General features: G+C 36.5%; 2 protein-coding genes across 2 annotated transcripts in view; one reads left to right on the forward strand and one right to left on the reverse strand.

Annotated features, from left to right (window-relative positions):
• The window catches only part of SELENOI (selenoprotein I), a 51283-nt gene that overhangs the window by 16144 nt on the left and 18964 nt on the right, over positions 1–16175 (forward strand). Inside the window, exons 2-6 of the mRNA XM_043982419.1 lie at positions 7405–7473; positions 9487–9595; positions 11344–11418; positions 12858–13120; positions 14495–14603. Coding sequence (XP_043838354.1) covers positions 7405–7473; positions 9487–9595; positions 11344–11418; positions 12858–13120; positions 14495–14603 — 625 coding nt within the window. The remainder of the gene's footprint in view (positions 1–7404; positions 7474–9486; positions 9596–11343; positions 11419–12857; positions 13121–14494; positions 14604–16175) is intronic.
• On the reverse strand, positions 3275–3628 carry LOC122740340 (60S ribosomal protein L34-like). Its single transcript, XM_043982420.1, has one exon. It carries the CDS (start codon positions 3626–3628, stop codon positions 3275–3277), a length of 354 nt encoding a protein of 117 aa, XP_043838355.1.

Below are 16175 nucleotides of genomic sequence, written 5' to 3' on the forward strand. Positions count from 1 at the left end.
ATTTCCCTCTTCTGGCTTCCCTTTTCCCCACAAGCTATCCCTATTCAAAGATTTATAATATTTTGTATGCTTGATATGACTTTCCTTCACCTCAGTCCATCAGCATTTTTAAAGTATTATGTGCACCCAGTGCTGTGCTAGACATGGGGAGATACAAAAACAGAAATGAAAAAAAATCACTACACTCAAGGGAGGAATAAAGGGAAAGGGAGGGAACAAGCATTTATTAAACACCTGCTTTGTGTTAGGCACTATGCTAAGCACTTTACAAATATCTCTCTAGAGCCTCACAACAGCCTTGTATGGCAGGTGCTGTTATTATTCTTATTTTACATTTGAGGAAACTGAGGCAGACAGAGGTGAGGTAGTTGCCCAGGGTTACAAAGCTAGTAAATGTCTGAAGCTGAATTTGAACCCAGGTCTTCCTGATTCCAGACCCAGCACTCAATCCACAGCTAGCTGCCTTACAACTCACATAAGGAGCTTACATTCTTTTGGGAAGGCAACTAAAATCTTAGTGCAGTTTTAGGATTTAATAGTTTAAGATTTGGGGATATCCTTTATATATCTATATCTCTAAATCTCTATCTATCTATGCACATATGTACATATGTATACATATATATTATATGTGTGACATAAATACAATATACACGTGGCATATATAATATGTATATTCCTTTAGGTTATGTATGAATGAATGAAAAAGCATTTGTTAAGTGCTTACTATATGCCAGACTTGTTAAATATATGCTGTGTGAGAAGTGGATAGTGTAATGTGTGATGTTTAAAATCTATATTGTGGTCGCCTTAAATTGGAAGCTTCAGCACCAGTCTTTGGGCATTAAACATTTATTAAAGCATACAGATATTTACAAGGAATTCAGAAAGTTAAGAAAAAAGCCTATTTAGCCTAGAGTTCCAGCCTGGTCGGGTTCTTCCTCAAGTCCTCCTCCACGAGCCTGCTTTAATCAGGAACTCTCTCCAGCAAACTGATTGTGGAAGCTTTTTATAGGTCCAGAGCAGAGGCGGTCCTTATCCACTGCTTCAAGCTGATTGGTTGGCATCATCCAAATCCATTGGTTCTGAAGGTGTTCTCAAGGTGTGGTTACAATCCAGTTAACTTGAAGTAGGCTAATCAGCAGTTAATCACTCTCACTCGATTCAATCAGTCTAGATTAATCTCCAGGTGGGTCTTTGAGGATCTGCTAAATCTCATTATTTCATCACAAGTGGATAGCCAGCTTTGAATGAGGAAGACTCATTTAAATTTAGGCTTTGACTCATCTGGGCCACGATCACAAGCAAGCTACTTAACCTCAGTGCTGGAGACAACTTTGTTACTAGGGGGAGTTTCCTCATTGGGAAATTCTTTTTACTAATGAAATCACAAGTCCAGTTCTTGACCCTATCTCTACTAGGCAGGTCAATCAGCAAGTAAAAATGGTTTGTTTGAGTAAGAAGATGGAGCATTGTGTTTGAGGCCAGTGTCACTGTATCACAGAGTATGTGGAGTGGGGCAGCTAGGTGGCCCAATGGATAGAGCACCGGCCCTGGATTCGGGAGGACCTGAGTTCAAATTTGGCCTCAGACACTTAAACAATTACTAGTTGTGGGACCCTAGGGAAGTCATTTAACTCCAATTGCCTCACAAACAAAACAAAACAAAACAAAAACCCCAGAGTATGTGGAGAAGAGTAAGATGTCAAAAAGTAAGAAGGGGGCCAGGTGATGAATGGCTTTGAAAGACAAACAAAGGATTTTATCCTTTGTCCTAAGGGGAAGTAAGGAGACACTATAACTGATGGAGGGGAGGCAGGTGATATGGTCAGACCTGTACTTTTGCAAGATCTGTTTGGCAGCTGAGTGGAAAGATGGATTGGAGTAGAGAGAGACTTGAGGTAGTAAGACTAATCAGTAGCTGTTGCAATACTCCAGCTATGAGGTGATGAGAGCCTGCCTGCACCAAGGTGGTTGCAGTGTCAGAGGAGAGAGAAGTGGGAGTGTGCAAGCAATATTATGAAGGTGTGACATCCGCAGGACTTGACCAGTGATTGGATATGAGGGATGAAAGAGAATGAAGAGCGGAGGATGATTGCAAGGTTGAGTGAGCCTTTGTGACTTGGGAAGATGAATGGTGATACCTTCTCTGGTAATAAGGAAGTTAGGAAAAGGGGAGGGTTTGGGGGTCCAGAACAGAGTTTTGGGAGACCTCCACAGTTAACAGATGTGGAGGAGACAGAGAAGGAACAGACAGGTGTGAGAACCAGGAGAGAGCAGTTTTACAAAAACCTAGAAGGAGAGAATTTCAAGAAGGGAGTAATTGACAGAGTCAGAAGCTGCAGAGAGGTAGAGGAGAATGAGGATTGAGAAAAGACCACTGGATTTAGTAATTAAGAGATCATTTAGTAACTTTGAAGAAAGCAATGGAGAGCCACCGAAGGTTTTTAAATAGCAGAATAACATGATTTTTTTTTTTTTTTTGCGGTCACAGTGTCAGTGACACTGGACAAAATCTAACTTTGATAGGATCACTGGTTCCCAATGCTTGTTATAAGCTGATGACATTTTTTGAGTGGTGAGGTGGTAGTAGTAATACTATTTTTTGTTGGAAGAGACATTTTTATTGGTGGAAAAAAAAGTGTGACTGTAAGCAAGTCAACAGCTCAGTTCCTCAGGCAACTCACTAAGCTGTAAGTTGTGTAAGAGTTTTAGATCTTTGTGGGTAGTGGAAGTTTTCTCTCGGAGTTCTTTACATCAAAGAAAACACAGGTCTATACCAAATAATGATGATGATGATAATGAGCATACACACTGATGATAGTAGTTTTTTAGCACTCAGTTTTGCCTCAACTCCATGATGAACCATCAGAGCTCATTTATACCTTATAGTAATTCAGCTATCTGTAAACTAAACTCTTCAAGCTTTCAGTGGCAATGTGGGTATATTTGAAAGAATGTCACACATTTATAATGTGTAAACAATATCACACATATATAAAGCGTTATAGTTCAGTTTAGTTCAGTCTCTACTATTTCCTTAACTGCTGTGTCTGATGAAGAGGAGCCCTTCTGCTTGCCAAACCCTCTTCTTGTATCCTATATATCATCCTTGTTCCTCTTTTCTAGAGATTGTCTCTACTATTATCTCTGTTCACTCTTTGGTCCTCAACCTCTCTCCTCTTCCCTCTGGCTGTTGTCTTCTACCAGTCTTGGCCTTTCCGTTTTTTATTCCCATGTTTTAATTTTCTTTATTATTAAAAAGAAATCCTTTTTATTTACTTTTTTGACTCTGTGCCTGTGCCTTTAACACCTTCACAACAGTTTTCTGCTTCTCAATCAGGAAAGCACTCTTGATCCTGTCACGGACACATTTAGCACACATGGAGCCAACATAAACCCTGCTGACATGCTTTTTGGTCTTTGATAGCCTCATAAGAACTTTAGGTCTCACTGCACGAACACCTCGAAGTCTTTCTGAGCACACACCACAGGCTGATTCTGGTGCTTTTCCAACTTTCTTAGTATAAAGGTAAACAATTCTGTTACCTGGGGTTTGTGACAGCCGAGTTTTGTTGGAACCTGTATTGTAGGATGACCTATGGCGATATGTCAGACGCTGAACCATTTTAAATTTCTGTCAGGTCTGTCACTGGAAGAGGGAAGAAGCTTGCCTTTCCTTCTTAAATAAGGTCCTTTAAAAACTTGTCTTTATTTAGTACCTCCACAACCCACCCCCTTTTTTCCCTTCTCCTTTCCTCTCCCTTTTTCTTTTTATCCCTTCCCTCTCCTTTTCTTCAATTCTCTGTACTCTGGCTTCTGACCTCATTCAACTGAAACTGCTTTCTTTAAAGTTACTAGCAATCTCTTAATTGCTAGATCTATTTTTCTTAATCTTTTCTCAATAGTGTACCTTTGTACACTATACATTAAAGACCTAGCTATTCAACAAAATTCCCTCTGCTGTGCCTTTTAAAATCTCTCACTTCCCAACATCCTCCTACACAGGTGCTTATTCCCAAGCCTTTTGTGATTTCCTCAAGTGGTCAGTGTGTTCTCCCTTTTAAAATGAACTTTTAATATGTGTACTTATGTCTCATATGCTATACTGTTTCCTCCCAGTGCCTGCAGTTTTCTTAATTTTGATCTTTGTATTCCTGGAGGTATAGTACTGTGGCTTGTACTTGGTGGTGTAGGGACCAATTTTTAATTGGGGAGTGTTAGCTAGGTGGCTTGCCGCAGTATTGGGGCAAGAAAGGAGACCAACAGCCTCCCTCAAAACAGAGCAGGATTTATTTAACAAGAACAAACTTAAAAAACCACAAACAGGATCAGTAGGATTAAGGGAAAGGAAATAAAATGGGGAAAGGGAAATTATACAACCTGAACAACACCACCTCCCAGGAATCAGCTGAGAACACACAGCAGTGTCCTGTCGCCTTCCAGCTACCAGCTAGAATGGCGAAAAACCTCCCTTCTTCCCAGCAGACCCCAGGCTGACCACACACAGCCCCCAGCCAATTGGCTGGCTGCTCTGACAGTCACATGACTGCCCTCACTGGGCTTCCAATCATTATAATTTTGCCAGGCCCATGTAGGTATCTGCGAGTGATGATGACATGAGATGCCAGCGCCATGGCAATGACTACAACCAGTGGGTGGAGCACCTTGTGGTTTGCAGAGCCCAGGCCAGTGAACGCGCCAAGGTTTTTTAAAAAAATTGTAGCCAAAAGATGGGGTCATAAAAACTTCAAATAACTATTAATTCTTTACAGTGGGCAGTTAATAAATACTTTTTATCACAGTAACCCTGTGAGAGATGGGTAGTTTAAGTTTTGTTTATCTTTATTTTACAGTTAAGGAAAGTTGAGGCTCTAAGAAGTTTAATGATTTGCCTCAGTTCACACTGCTAGTAAAGGGCAGAGGGGGAGAGAAAAGAACCAACCTCTCCTGACTCCAAGTCTTTCTATACTCTATTAGGCATTAATCCTCAGTCATTTTTTCTCCTTTGTTATATTGCCAGATCACCCATGTAAACTTATTGATTCATCTACTAAGAAATAGCTGACAAGATGAAATTGTTTCATATGCAGAGTAGAACAGAAAAAGAGGACAATATGTGGAAAACATGAATTTCTATTGTGTACTGATTGCTTTTTTAAAAAAGCATATAATACATTTAAGATGGTACTTTCAAAGCTGTCCTGCTTGACCATGTTTACTTTTGGACTTTTTGTTCTTTTATGTGCATTTAAAAAATGTCAGTCACCCTACTTCTATTTTTTCCCTACCCTGTTGGTAGCTCCTCTTTCCCTTATAGTCTCTCTGTCAGGAGATGGATCCTGACTTCCTCCTCATTCCTCTTGAGTTGTTCATAATTATTACATTGATCAGAATTCTTAAGCCTTTCAAAGTTGGTTTTCTTTACAGTATTGCGGTCACTGTATAAATTATTTGCTTGGTTCTACTCACTTTACTCTGCATTGGTTCTTACAAGTCTGCCTAGATTTCTGTGAAATGGTTCTTTTCCACATTTCTTACAGCAAAACAGACAGTTCTGACTTTATATAAATTTGCACTGCGCAAATTTGACTATACATAAAGAATTCTGAAAGAAATCTGCATTCCCCCCAAAAAAACCCAACACCACCCAAAACACCTATGTTAACTTTACTGTATAGTACAGTTCTCTTCTCTCCCTCCAACCTCCCAACCTCCCCACCCTTAGTTTCTATGTGTCACCTGGCCTCTCCAGTCCATGTCTATGTCCAGCCCCCATCTGTCTCCCTGCTGTCTTCTTCCTTTTGCTTCTGGCTAGGTCCCCATGTGGTTGACCCTGACCCTTGCATGTTCTTCCTCCCTCTCTTCTCTGTTCCTGACCCCATGTGTCTTCGAGCTGTGAGCCAGCCCTCTTCATGGGTGTGGACCTCTTTCTTTTCTCCCTCCCTTCCTGTCCATGGGCAAATTCAAATTACATAAAAATCACTTATGTGGAGGTCTACAGAATGGTTCACTCGCATAAAATAAGAAATGTCTATACAGAATTCTGTTACCTTCATAAGGTATAATTTGTCCAGCCATTCTCTGACTGATGGTCACCTCCTTAGTTTCTAGTTCTTTGCTACAACAAAAAATACGCCTATATCTGTTTTGGGACACAAGCCTAATAATAGTATTTCTGGGTCAAAGGAAAGAGTGACTTTGGGGGCATATTTCCAAATTGCTTTCCAGATTGGCTGGACTAATTCACAATTCCACCATTGGCATACCAGTGTATGCATCTTCCTACAACCTGTTGAACTATTGCCATTTTCCTGTTTTGTCATCTTCGTCAATCTTATGGTAGCACCTAGGAGTTGTTTTAATTTTTTACTTGTTTAGTTCTTAGTGATTTTGAGCCTTTTGGGTTTTTTTTTCCCTGATAGCTGTTGATAGTTTGATAGTTGGTCGTTTTCTGATAGCGGTTGATACTTTTGAAAACTGTGTTTGAACATCTGTTGGATGTATATTGTATATATATTTACCATTTGTATTTTTTGGAATGGTTGTTGTTCTTATATATTTAAATAAATTCTTTGAGTGTTTTGTTCATCAGACTGCCATTAGAGAATGTTCCTGTAAAAGTTTTGCCCCTACTTTATTGTTTTCCTTCTAATTTTAATTATATTATACATGTTGGGTTTTTTTCGGTGCATGGACTTAGGACACTTTTAAAGTGTACGGGTTCAATTTTACTAAATAATTGAGTTACATATAAAGAATTGACATGGACTCTCACCTCAAACTTTCAGCTTAAAATAGGTGAGAAAATATATAATTAAATATATAACAAACATCAAATCTTTAATTATTATATACACAAGTATGAAAGTTAAGTGAAAGAACATCCATTGATGTGTGCAGGACTGTGCATCTAGTGACTGTGCAGGAAGTTTAGAGTATTGGTATTTGTGACATTAGTGGAAATAATTTTCTGCCTCTTTCTCAGTCTGTTGTACCCCACCCCCTTTATCCCCAATTCTGGCCCTGGTTGAAATGGAGGGTTGCAAGCCAAGACTTCTGGTTAAGATCTAGGGTGTCATAGGAGGTGATATAGAAAGCAGAAGTATTGGCATCAGAGATGATTTGGTAGAACCAAATCATATTAACCTAGCCTAGTTGGCCATTTTCTTTGTTAGTAACCTCAATGCCCTCCTCTACCAGTCTTTTTCATGTAGAGAAAAGAATAATAAATCATTAATAATAAACATAAAGCCATTCTCTTGCTTATTTTATTCTATTTTTTTTTTAATTTACAAAAATGCTACTCAATTTTGGGGGTAATATTAGAGTTGAATTATTCAACCTAACATTCAAATTAGGCAGAGGGATAACCTGAAAGTTTTAATCATTTTTCTCTTACAGTACAAGGCTGTGGACAACAATCCGCTGTCTTTGTATGTTATGCACCCATTTTGGAATACTATAGTAAAGGTAAGACTATCTTATGTTTCTAATCTGTGCTGTAGCTTTTACTAGACTACTTCTGTTCCAGCAAAAGAGATGATATTTGCGGGGTTTAAAAATTTGATTACTTGTAAGATGATAGAAAAATGTATGTATTGCTATATCTCAGCTGCTTTTGTTTTGCTTATTAAATTGTTAATCGGCTTTAACATTTAGTATCTCATTTTAAAAAAAACTAAGCATTGGGATCCCTAAGGGAAACAGATTGCAAAGTTCTGAGTTTATTGGCAGTTGTAAAGAGGATGCTGCAATGAGTTGATCTCCACATCCTGATTTATCTTGCTGTATTTGGGCTGCTAGGTAGTGCAGCGAATAGACTACTAGTCCTGAAGTCAGGAAGACCTGAATTCAAATCTGGCTTCAGATACTCACCAGCTCTGTGACCCTGGGCAAATCACTTAATCGTTTTTGCTTCAGTTTCCTCATCTGTAAAATGAGCTGGAGAAAGAAGTGACAAACCACTTCAATATCTTTGCCAAGAAAACCCCAAATGGGATCATGAAGAGTTGGACATGACTGAAAAATGACTTTACAACAAAAATTCTCTAATAACCAGCTTTTAAAGAATTACCATAGTGCTCGAACAAGACTGGATCATTTCATTGGTGACAGTGACTACAAGACAAATGCCAAAGGGGGTTTGGGTGATAGATTCTTTTTTCTTTTCTTTTCTTTTCTAAAGTGGGATGATGAGAATCATGCTGTAAAAAATTTAAAGGCTTCTGACAACCTGTCTTCATATTTGTTTCTATATATTAAAGATTATCAATGATAAAGTTTAGATAATCAATAATTTTAATGCTCATTGTCAAGGACTAATTTCATTTGCCAAGCTAGTCTGAAGTGGCAGTAAGGAGCAGGGAGTATTGTGACTCCTCTAATATGACTAGTGATTTGTGGGGTATGAATAAAAAAGTTCAGCCAGTCCTGGGAAATGGTAGCTGAGGACACTGTCATTCTTGTTTGCTTGATTTGACTGTATTTTTCAATTATTTTACAAATTGCTTTGGCTTTCATTTCTACCATTTCAATTTTCTCCTTATAAATAACATTGGTATTTCTTCCTTTAAAGCCCCCTTTCCCCACCTTTTAGGTCTTTAGATACTTCAGTATTCTGAGGATCCAGATATTCACATAATCTATATTCCCAATTTTAGAATGAAAGTATGGCTGAAAATACTAACCTGTGTGTAGATGCACAAACAAGCAGTACTATTCTGCCTTATGCTTATATGACATTAATAATTGTTTTTTTGCCTGTTCACTTCAGAATTTCTCTGCAATATTTGCTTGAAGAGAGATACCTCAAATCCAAATGATGTACAGGAGTTAATTTTCCTATAAGCCAAAATCCTTTGGAATTGTGCTTTGTTACATAATTTTCTTGGGATTTGTGCTTGGCAGGGGGAGGGGGGACCTGTAAGGTTGTATTTTCATATATTTTTCAATATTTCCATAGTTTTTTGATTGAGGAGTTTCATATACAATTAAGAAAACAAATATACTTTACATAATTGCAGGACATGTTTTTTGTGCTTCATTTTAGAACTTGTAAATATTTCTTCCATTGAGAGGAAAAATATTCTACCTATCTCTGTAGGTATTCAGTAGAGTAGTGATTATATTTACCAAAGTACTTGGAGTCCAATGGAAAGTTTTACATAAATGTAAAATGAGGATAATTTTTACTCCCCTTCTTGTGCCCCACCTCTTAACTATATCTCTTGGGGTCATAATCATTTTTTATTTACTCAGTGAGTAAATAAATATTGAGAAGAGTGATAGGAAAGGAAGATTGAAATAACAATATTATTCATAATTAAAATTCTAATTGTATTAAAACATAGAAAATTCACATAAATTGAAGGAAATTTCTAAATTACCTTTTAAGTTAGTGTTAATTATAATCTCTAATTAACATATCATATGTATACATTGCACAACTTTTTATGTTGACTTTTTTTTTTTTAATTAAAATAGATTTTCCCTACGTGGCTGGCTCCGAATTTGATAACCCTATCAGGCTTTCTGTTGCTTATATTCAATTTCTTACTTATGGCCTACTTTGATCCTGACTTTTTAGCATCAGGTAAGACTGTCTTGGAGTCTAAATTTAAATTACCTGTCTTAAAAATAGAAACCAGTAAGAATTCCCACCTGAAAAATCCTTCATCCTCCCCAGATCTCCAAAAATTTGTTCATTTTCTGGTTCTATTTAAGATGTAGCCTTTTATTTTTAATGATAAATTATGTGCTGGAGTTTAATGCAGATATTATGTTATTATGAAATTATTATTCTGTAATGACTGTTCATTGGAGTGTAGAATCAGTGGTCACAAACACTTAAACAGTTAATTGAATAGCAGAAATTCAGATGACTAAAAACATTTAAAATTATTGGTTAATATTTGGAATTCTACTAGTAATCACTTTTGCAATATGTAATAGAATGATAATTTATATCAATAATATGACTTTGAAGTACTATTATAACATCCCAACATGTTACCTGAGTAATCAGAAAAAACCGATGAAAATCAGTTCATAGTTTTAGTATTGGATGTATTTTATTCTCATTTCTTTGAAAATTGATAATCCGTGGCTATCTCTTTGGCAACCAGAATACTTTGGTAGCTAGAATTGATTATTCCTAAACTACACCTATATAACTTAATTGTAATTTATGTTTAAGAAGGGATTTAGTTTTTCTATTTCATAGAATCTCAAAGCTAGAAGGACCCTTATAGATCATTTAAGGCAGCATCACGGCATAATGGAAAGATTGTTGGACTAGGATTCAAAATCTATTTTCTTAGGCTGTGAACTTGGGCAAGTCATTAGCACTTTAGGAGACTGCTCATTTGTAAAATGGAGAAAATAATACTAGTAGTCTTGGCTAACCCAGAGTAGTTGTGAAGGTGAGATGTAATGATTTATGTGCTTTGAAAAACGATTAACATTTCTATACAAATGTAAGGTGGTGTCATCTATTCTATCTACTTATATTATATCTACTCTATGCTATTATTTAACATTTTTAAAATTAGTGCCTTTTGGGTGTATATTACAGCCATTTGGGGAAATTTCCATATCTTCCTTCCCTCAAGCATTGAACCTCCTTGTATCAAAAACCAACTAAGCAAAAAATGAGAAATAGTGACTGAATATGATAGTGGTTGTAACACTCTGCTTTTTTGCCAAGAGTAGGGAGGTATACCTCATTTTCTGTTCTCCCAAAATGCTTTACTTATGAGAGATGTAGGACTAGAATTAAGTCTAGTGCTCTTTCCATTTTACTTAAAAAAAAGGTTAATCCAGAACATTTCTGTTTGCCTTAACTTGGGAAGCTTCAGTTATATTCAAAGTGAAAATATTTTTGGTTTACTATATTAATAAAGTATTATTGAAAAGAGAATAGTCAGTAAACATTTGCCATTTTCATATAAGCAATAAAACCTCATTCCCAAATAGAGTGGATTTAGATGAACTTTAGATAATCTTTACATTCCATGTGGATCTTAGGTTTTCCTTCATTCCCAAATAAGCAGTTTTTAGGACAAAATGGAATTAGTGGTTTTGGGTAATAAATGCAGTGTGACATAGTGGATAGAGAACTGGATTCAGAGTCAAGAAGACCATAATCTCTCAGTCCCTCAGGAAATTCTAATGACAAATATTTTAATATTCATTTCATTTTGTCATTGCAATAGATAGATATTCATTACATGATCTTGACATTATTTTTACTTTATTTCACTACTAGAAGCAATTCTTATTTTGAGTATCTACTGTGGTAAGAGTTGTTATGTCTTAAAGAGCATGTCTTTTGCTTTTCAGCACCAGGTCAGAAGCATGTACCTGGCTGGGTTTGGATTGTGGTGGGCATCCTTAACTTCGTTGCTTACACTCTAGGTAAGGTGGTGGGTCTCTGTAGTCTAATCAGGGAAAGGACAATTATTCTCTTTTATTAAAGGACGCCACATTTTTTTCCTTCAGTGAATTAACTATCCCACCTTATTAATCACACTTAATTCAGTACTTAAATGTTAGTAGTAAACAGGGCCCCAGATCTTGCCCACATAGCTTATTACTAACCAGAATTTAGACCATTGAAGAATAAGGAAAATTGTAGCTCTGACTCCCAGCAGTAATGACATTTATTTAATGCTTAGTTAGTGAGAACTAAATGTTTCTAAAGGAATTATGATGCCTTTTGAGATATCTGTCTACCTGTTAATAGCCAATGGATGAATATAGCAAGAAAGTTTAGAAAACCTTGTTATTGCATGCTTCACTAGTTCTGCATTTGTAGTGCTTTGGATAAGGGTTGGGCTGAAAATAGAATGATTGCCAAGAGAAGATTTGCTGAAAGAGAATAAACTGCCTTTTTAGTATTGTAAGAACATCCGTTACAGTTAAAAAAACGTGAAGTCAGAGTTGTAACATAGTCCTTTGAAGTTCTTCTGCTCTTTGGGCTGGTAATTTGGCAGGCTAATGGGAAAGAATTTTTTTCTCTTCATTAAAGCCAAAACTCTAGTTAAGTGCCTTCTGTGTGCCATCCAGTGGGGATCCAAAGACAAAAATAAAAACAGTCCATGCACCCAAGAAACTTAGAGATTGGGTGTGTATATACAAAATGTGCTCACAGTGATTTTGGAGGGAAAGGCCTTTTGGAGAGAAGATGGCACTTGTGCTGAACCTTGAAAGAAACTAGGAATTTTGAGATAAAGTGAGGAGAGAGTGCATTCTAGACATGGGATATAACTAATACAAAGCCACTGGTGGAAGATGTGCTGTGTATGAGGAGTGGCAAGAAGGTTTAGCCTAGGGACAGTATGAATTTGAAGTCATAAAATTGGACGCTTTAAGACAAATTCATGGTTTTCATATATGCATAGAGGGCTAAATAATGCATTCTGCAATTTAATTCTGATTACAAGGGTACTGATACCCTTGTGAAAATTTCTGGCTAAACTGGTAGTGTCTGAGTACTAGGCAACATTTTTTTGTGGAAGATTGCTCTTCAGATCTAGTTGTTAATATATTTATTTAATTTTAGATTAAACTTTTAGGTAACAAATTTTATTTTGGAGTTAAATACTATAATTTATTATTATAAATATTATTACACACACAAATATATTATAAATATAATTATAGAAAGATAATGTTATTAGAAATATTGTATATAATATATTGTTATATTAAATATATGTGATTATAAAATTAATGGTTAGATTTTTTACTCTAAATTATTAACTTCTTATTAATGTTTCTAATTTTCTTCATGACTCAATGAAAGATTTCTATCTGCTTATGAAAATTTTGATTTATTTCTGTTTCTGTTCCAGATGGGGTTGATGGAAAGCAAGCTCGTAGAACCAACTCCAGCACCCCTTTAGGAGAATTATTTGATCATGGACTAGATAGTTGGTCATGTGTTTACTTTGTAGTGACTGTATATTCCATCTTTGGACGGGGAACAACTGGTGTCAGTGTTGTTGTTTTATATATCCTCTTATGGGTAGTCTTGTTTTCTTTCATCCTGTCCCATTGGGAAAAGTATAATACAGGAATTCTCTTCTTGCCATGGGGATATGACATTAGCCAGGTGGTAAGTTGATGTTTGCCTTCATTTCTTTAATGTTGCTGCTAGACATTTTAAAAATATTTTCTTTTCCCCCAGTTACATGGAAAGACAATTTTTAACATTAATCTCCCCCCCCCCCCGCCCCCTCCCCCTACATACTTATGATTAAGTATTCTAGCCTTTGGAGATGTGGATTATGACTTCTACCAGACAGAAAGGGTTTTGTTGTTTTTTTTCTGGGGTGGGGCAATGGGGGTTAAGTGACTTGCCCAGGGTCACACAACTGGTAAGTGCCAAGTGTCTGAGGCCGGATTTGAACTCAGGTACTCCTCACTCCAGGGCCTGTGCTCTATCTACTGTGCCACCTAGCTGCCCCTGACAGAAAGGTTTTTAAAAAATTTTTAATGAAAATTTTTATTTAACATTTTGAATTCCAAGTTCTGTCCCTCTCTCCTTCCCTCCCCTCCCCTTTCCCTGAGGTGGCAATCAATCAGATATAGGTTATACACATGCAATTATATAAAATTAACATGGGGCAGCTAGGTGGCGAAGTGGATAGAGCACTGGCTCTGGAGTCAGGAGTACCTGAGTTCAAATCCGGCCTCAGACACTTAACACTTATTAGCTGTGTGACCCTGGGCAAGTCACTTAACCCCAATTGCCTCACTTTAAAAAAAATTAACATTAATTTTTAAAGAATTTTGAGTTCCAAATTTTCTCTCTCCTTCCCTCCTCCTCCCTCCTGAGACAGTAAGCAATTCAGTATAGGTTGTACATGGTCAATGATGCAAAATACATTACCATATTTGCTGCTAAACATTTTTAAGCCCTTGTCATTCCTTTTACTGTGTGAATGAAGTGATTCAAGTTGTTTTTTTCCTATCCTGTAACAAATGTATCTATATTGTCTTTTTTACTCTGTCCCTTATGCTTTCACTGAGCAGAAAGCTTTCTTCTTTTTATCATAAGCTTGTTTTAAATTCACTCTGCCTTTTAAATTCCAGATTTTTTATCTATCCTACTTCTGTCTATCCCTGTCTTTCTCTTCCTATCCCCACATAAAACTCCACTAAAGAAGTAGGGGTATTGGAAGTGGGGAGAATTGGAAATAGGAATTATCATCTTGTAATGTAACCATTTATGATATTATGGAGCTTTCTTAGATAACTGTCAGTTGTTGCATTATATGGAAATTAAAGACTTTATGCCATGTTGGATTTAAGAATGGTTTTCATCTTAAAAGGAAAAAAAAACTTGGAACATTTTAAGATTTATAGCGCAGCTCTGTACTTTTAATAAAGCTTTTTAATTAGATTTATACTACAGAAAACAAAACTGACTTGCAAGCTTTTCAGCTATTAATTTTCCTTGATGCTTTTGTGTGTGTTTTCCTTTCAGACTATTTCTGTTGTCTACATAGTGACTGCGATTGTAGGAGTTGAGGCCTGGTATGAACCTTTCCTGTTTAATTTCTTATATAGAGACCTATTCACTGCAATGATTATTGGTAAGAAGTTCCATGTTAAAGCCTATCTTAACCACTACCTCTTTGTGAAAAGCCAATGTTTTTTATTGTACTTCCCTAAATTCCCATATTACTACAATTGTTGTTATTAAAGACACAAATTAGCAAAATGTCTTAGAAAAATGTATCATACAGATTTTGGACAGAGTTTTCACAGAATCTTAGCCTCATTATTTAAAACAACCACCACCACCAACACAAAAACAACAGAATCTTTGTATTTAAAGTTCAAAACCAGATTAATTTAAATCCTTGACTAAGACTAGATTAGTTTGAAAGTAGTTAATCTATTTTTTTTATCCTAGTTTTTATTGCTGGAAAAGGATTTAGGTGGGGGATAGATTTGTTCTGGGATTGAATTTTAAGGCCACACTTAGCTGCACTACTAATTCTAAAGATAATTTAGAGATTTTTTTTTATTGTATGTATCTCTTCCAAAATTCAACTGCCTGTTCCTTTCTTATTAAGTACCCCACCCATGTTTTTTTTTTCTTTTTTCTTCTCTACCCTCCTGAATCTTGAGTGCCTCTTATGCTACCGAAAACTGCACTTGGAATACTTGAGAGGCAGAAAGACATGTATTTTGAGTACTTTCTTGGTTCTCTGCCTCAAAAATAGCCAAAACACATTCTGAGAAAAAAGATTTTCTTTAAAATGTAGGGCTGGCTACCCTTGAAAATATAACTATTTCTATAATCTACTCTTTGACAAAACATTTTTGGGTGCTCCTGGTGATTGGATAATCTTAACTAGATGACATTCCAATTGTTTGTCTTTTTTTCCATGAGCTAAATCAGTGTGAGTTAAGCAGTTTGTCTTATTGGAGATATGTATTAAATTTTTTTTTTTTTTTTAGTGAGGCAATTGGGGTTAAGTGACTTGCCCAGGGTCACACAGCTAGTAAGTGTTAAGTGTCTGAGGCCGGATTTGAACTCAGCTACTCCTGACTCCAGGACTGGTGCTCTATCCATTGCGCTACCTAGCTGCCCCAATATGTATTAAATTTTAAAGTTAATAATATAAGACCATTTGCCTGTGAACCACATTGCAGAATATTAGCTCCATAGGTACCATCCAAGGGGAAGCCTGTAGTCATGTTATCTTTATGAGTAACTTAATATAGGTTAATTTTAAGCCCCTGCCTTCACCCTTAACCAACACATCCCTGGATAGCTAGTTGTTTGTATACCACATGATTCATGGGCCAGATCCTCCTCCTCAGTGGCTTAATAATGGAAAGAAGTAGCTTGAAGGTTAGTGGAGGGTAGCAAAGTATAGGTTAGGAGGAGTAAGGCAAATCTTAGCCTTTATATCCTCATAGTGAAGACTGCATTTGGCCCTCTAGGGGCTGTTCATCAACCTTTTGCCTCTTTTTTGCTTACCTCCCCTCACCTCCCTGGCATCCATTCCTATACACTTCTCCTTCTATCAATAGCAATTTAGAGTATCAGTCATCAGTGTAAACATAATGGTCCTATCATTTCATCGGCCCATTTTATAATTAGAAGTACTGAAGAGTGAACCTTTTCTCTTAGTATGGGTAGTGCCAATATG

This window comes from Dromiciops gliroides, chromosome 2, assembly GCF_019393635.1.
Source record: "Dromiciops gliroides isolate mDroGli1 chromosome 2, mDroGli1.pri, whole genome shotgun sequence".
Classification (NCBI taxonomy): Eukaryota; Metazoa; Chordata; class Mammalia; order Microbiotheria; family Microbiotheriidae; genus Dromiciops; species Dromiciops gliroides.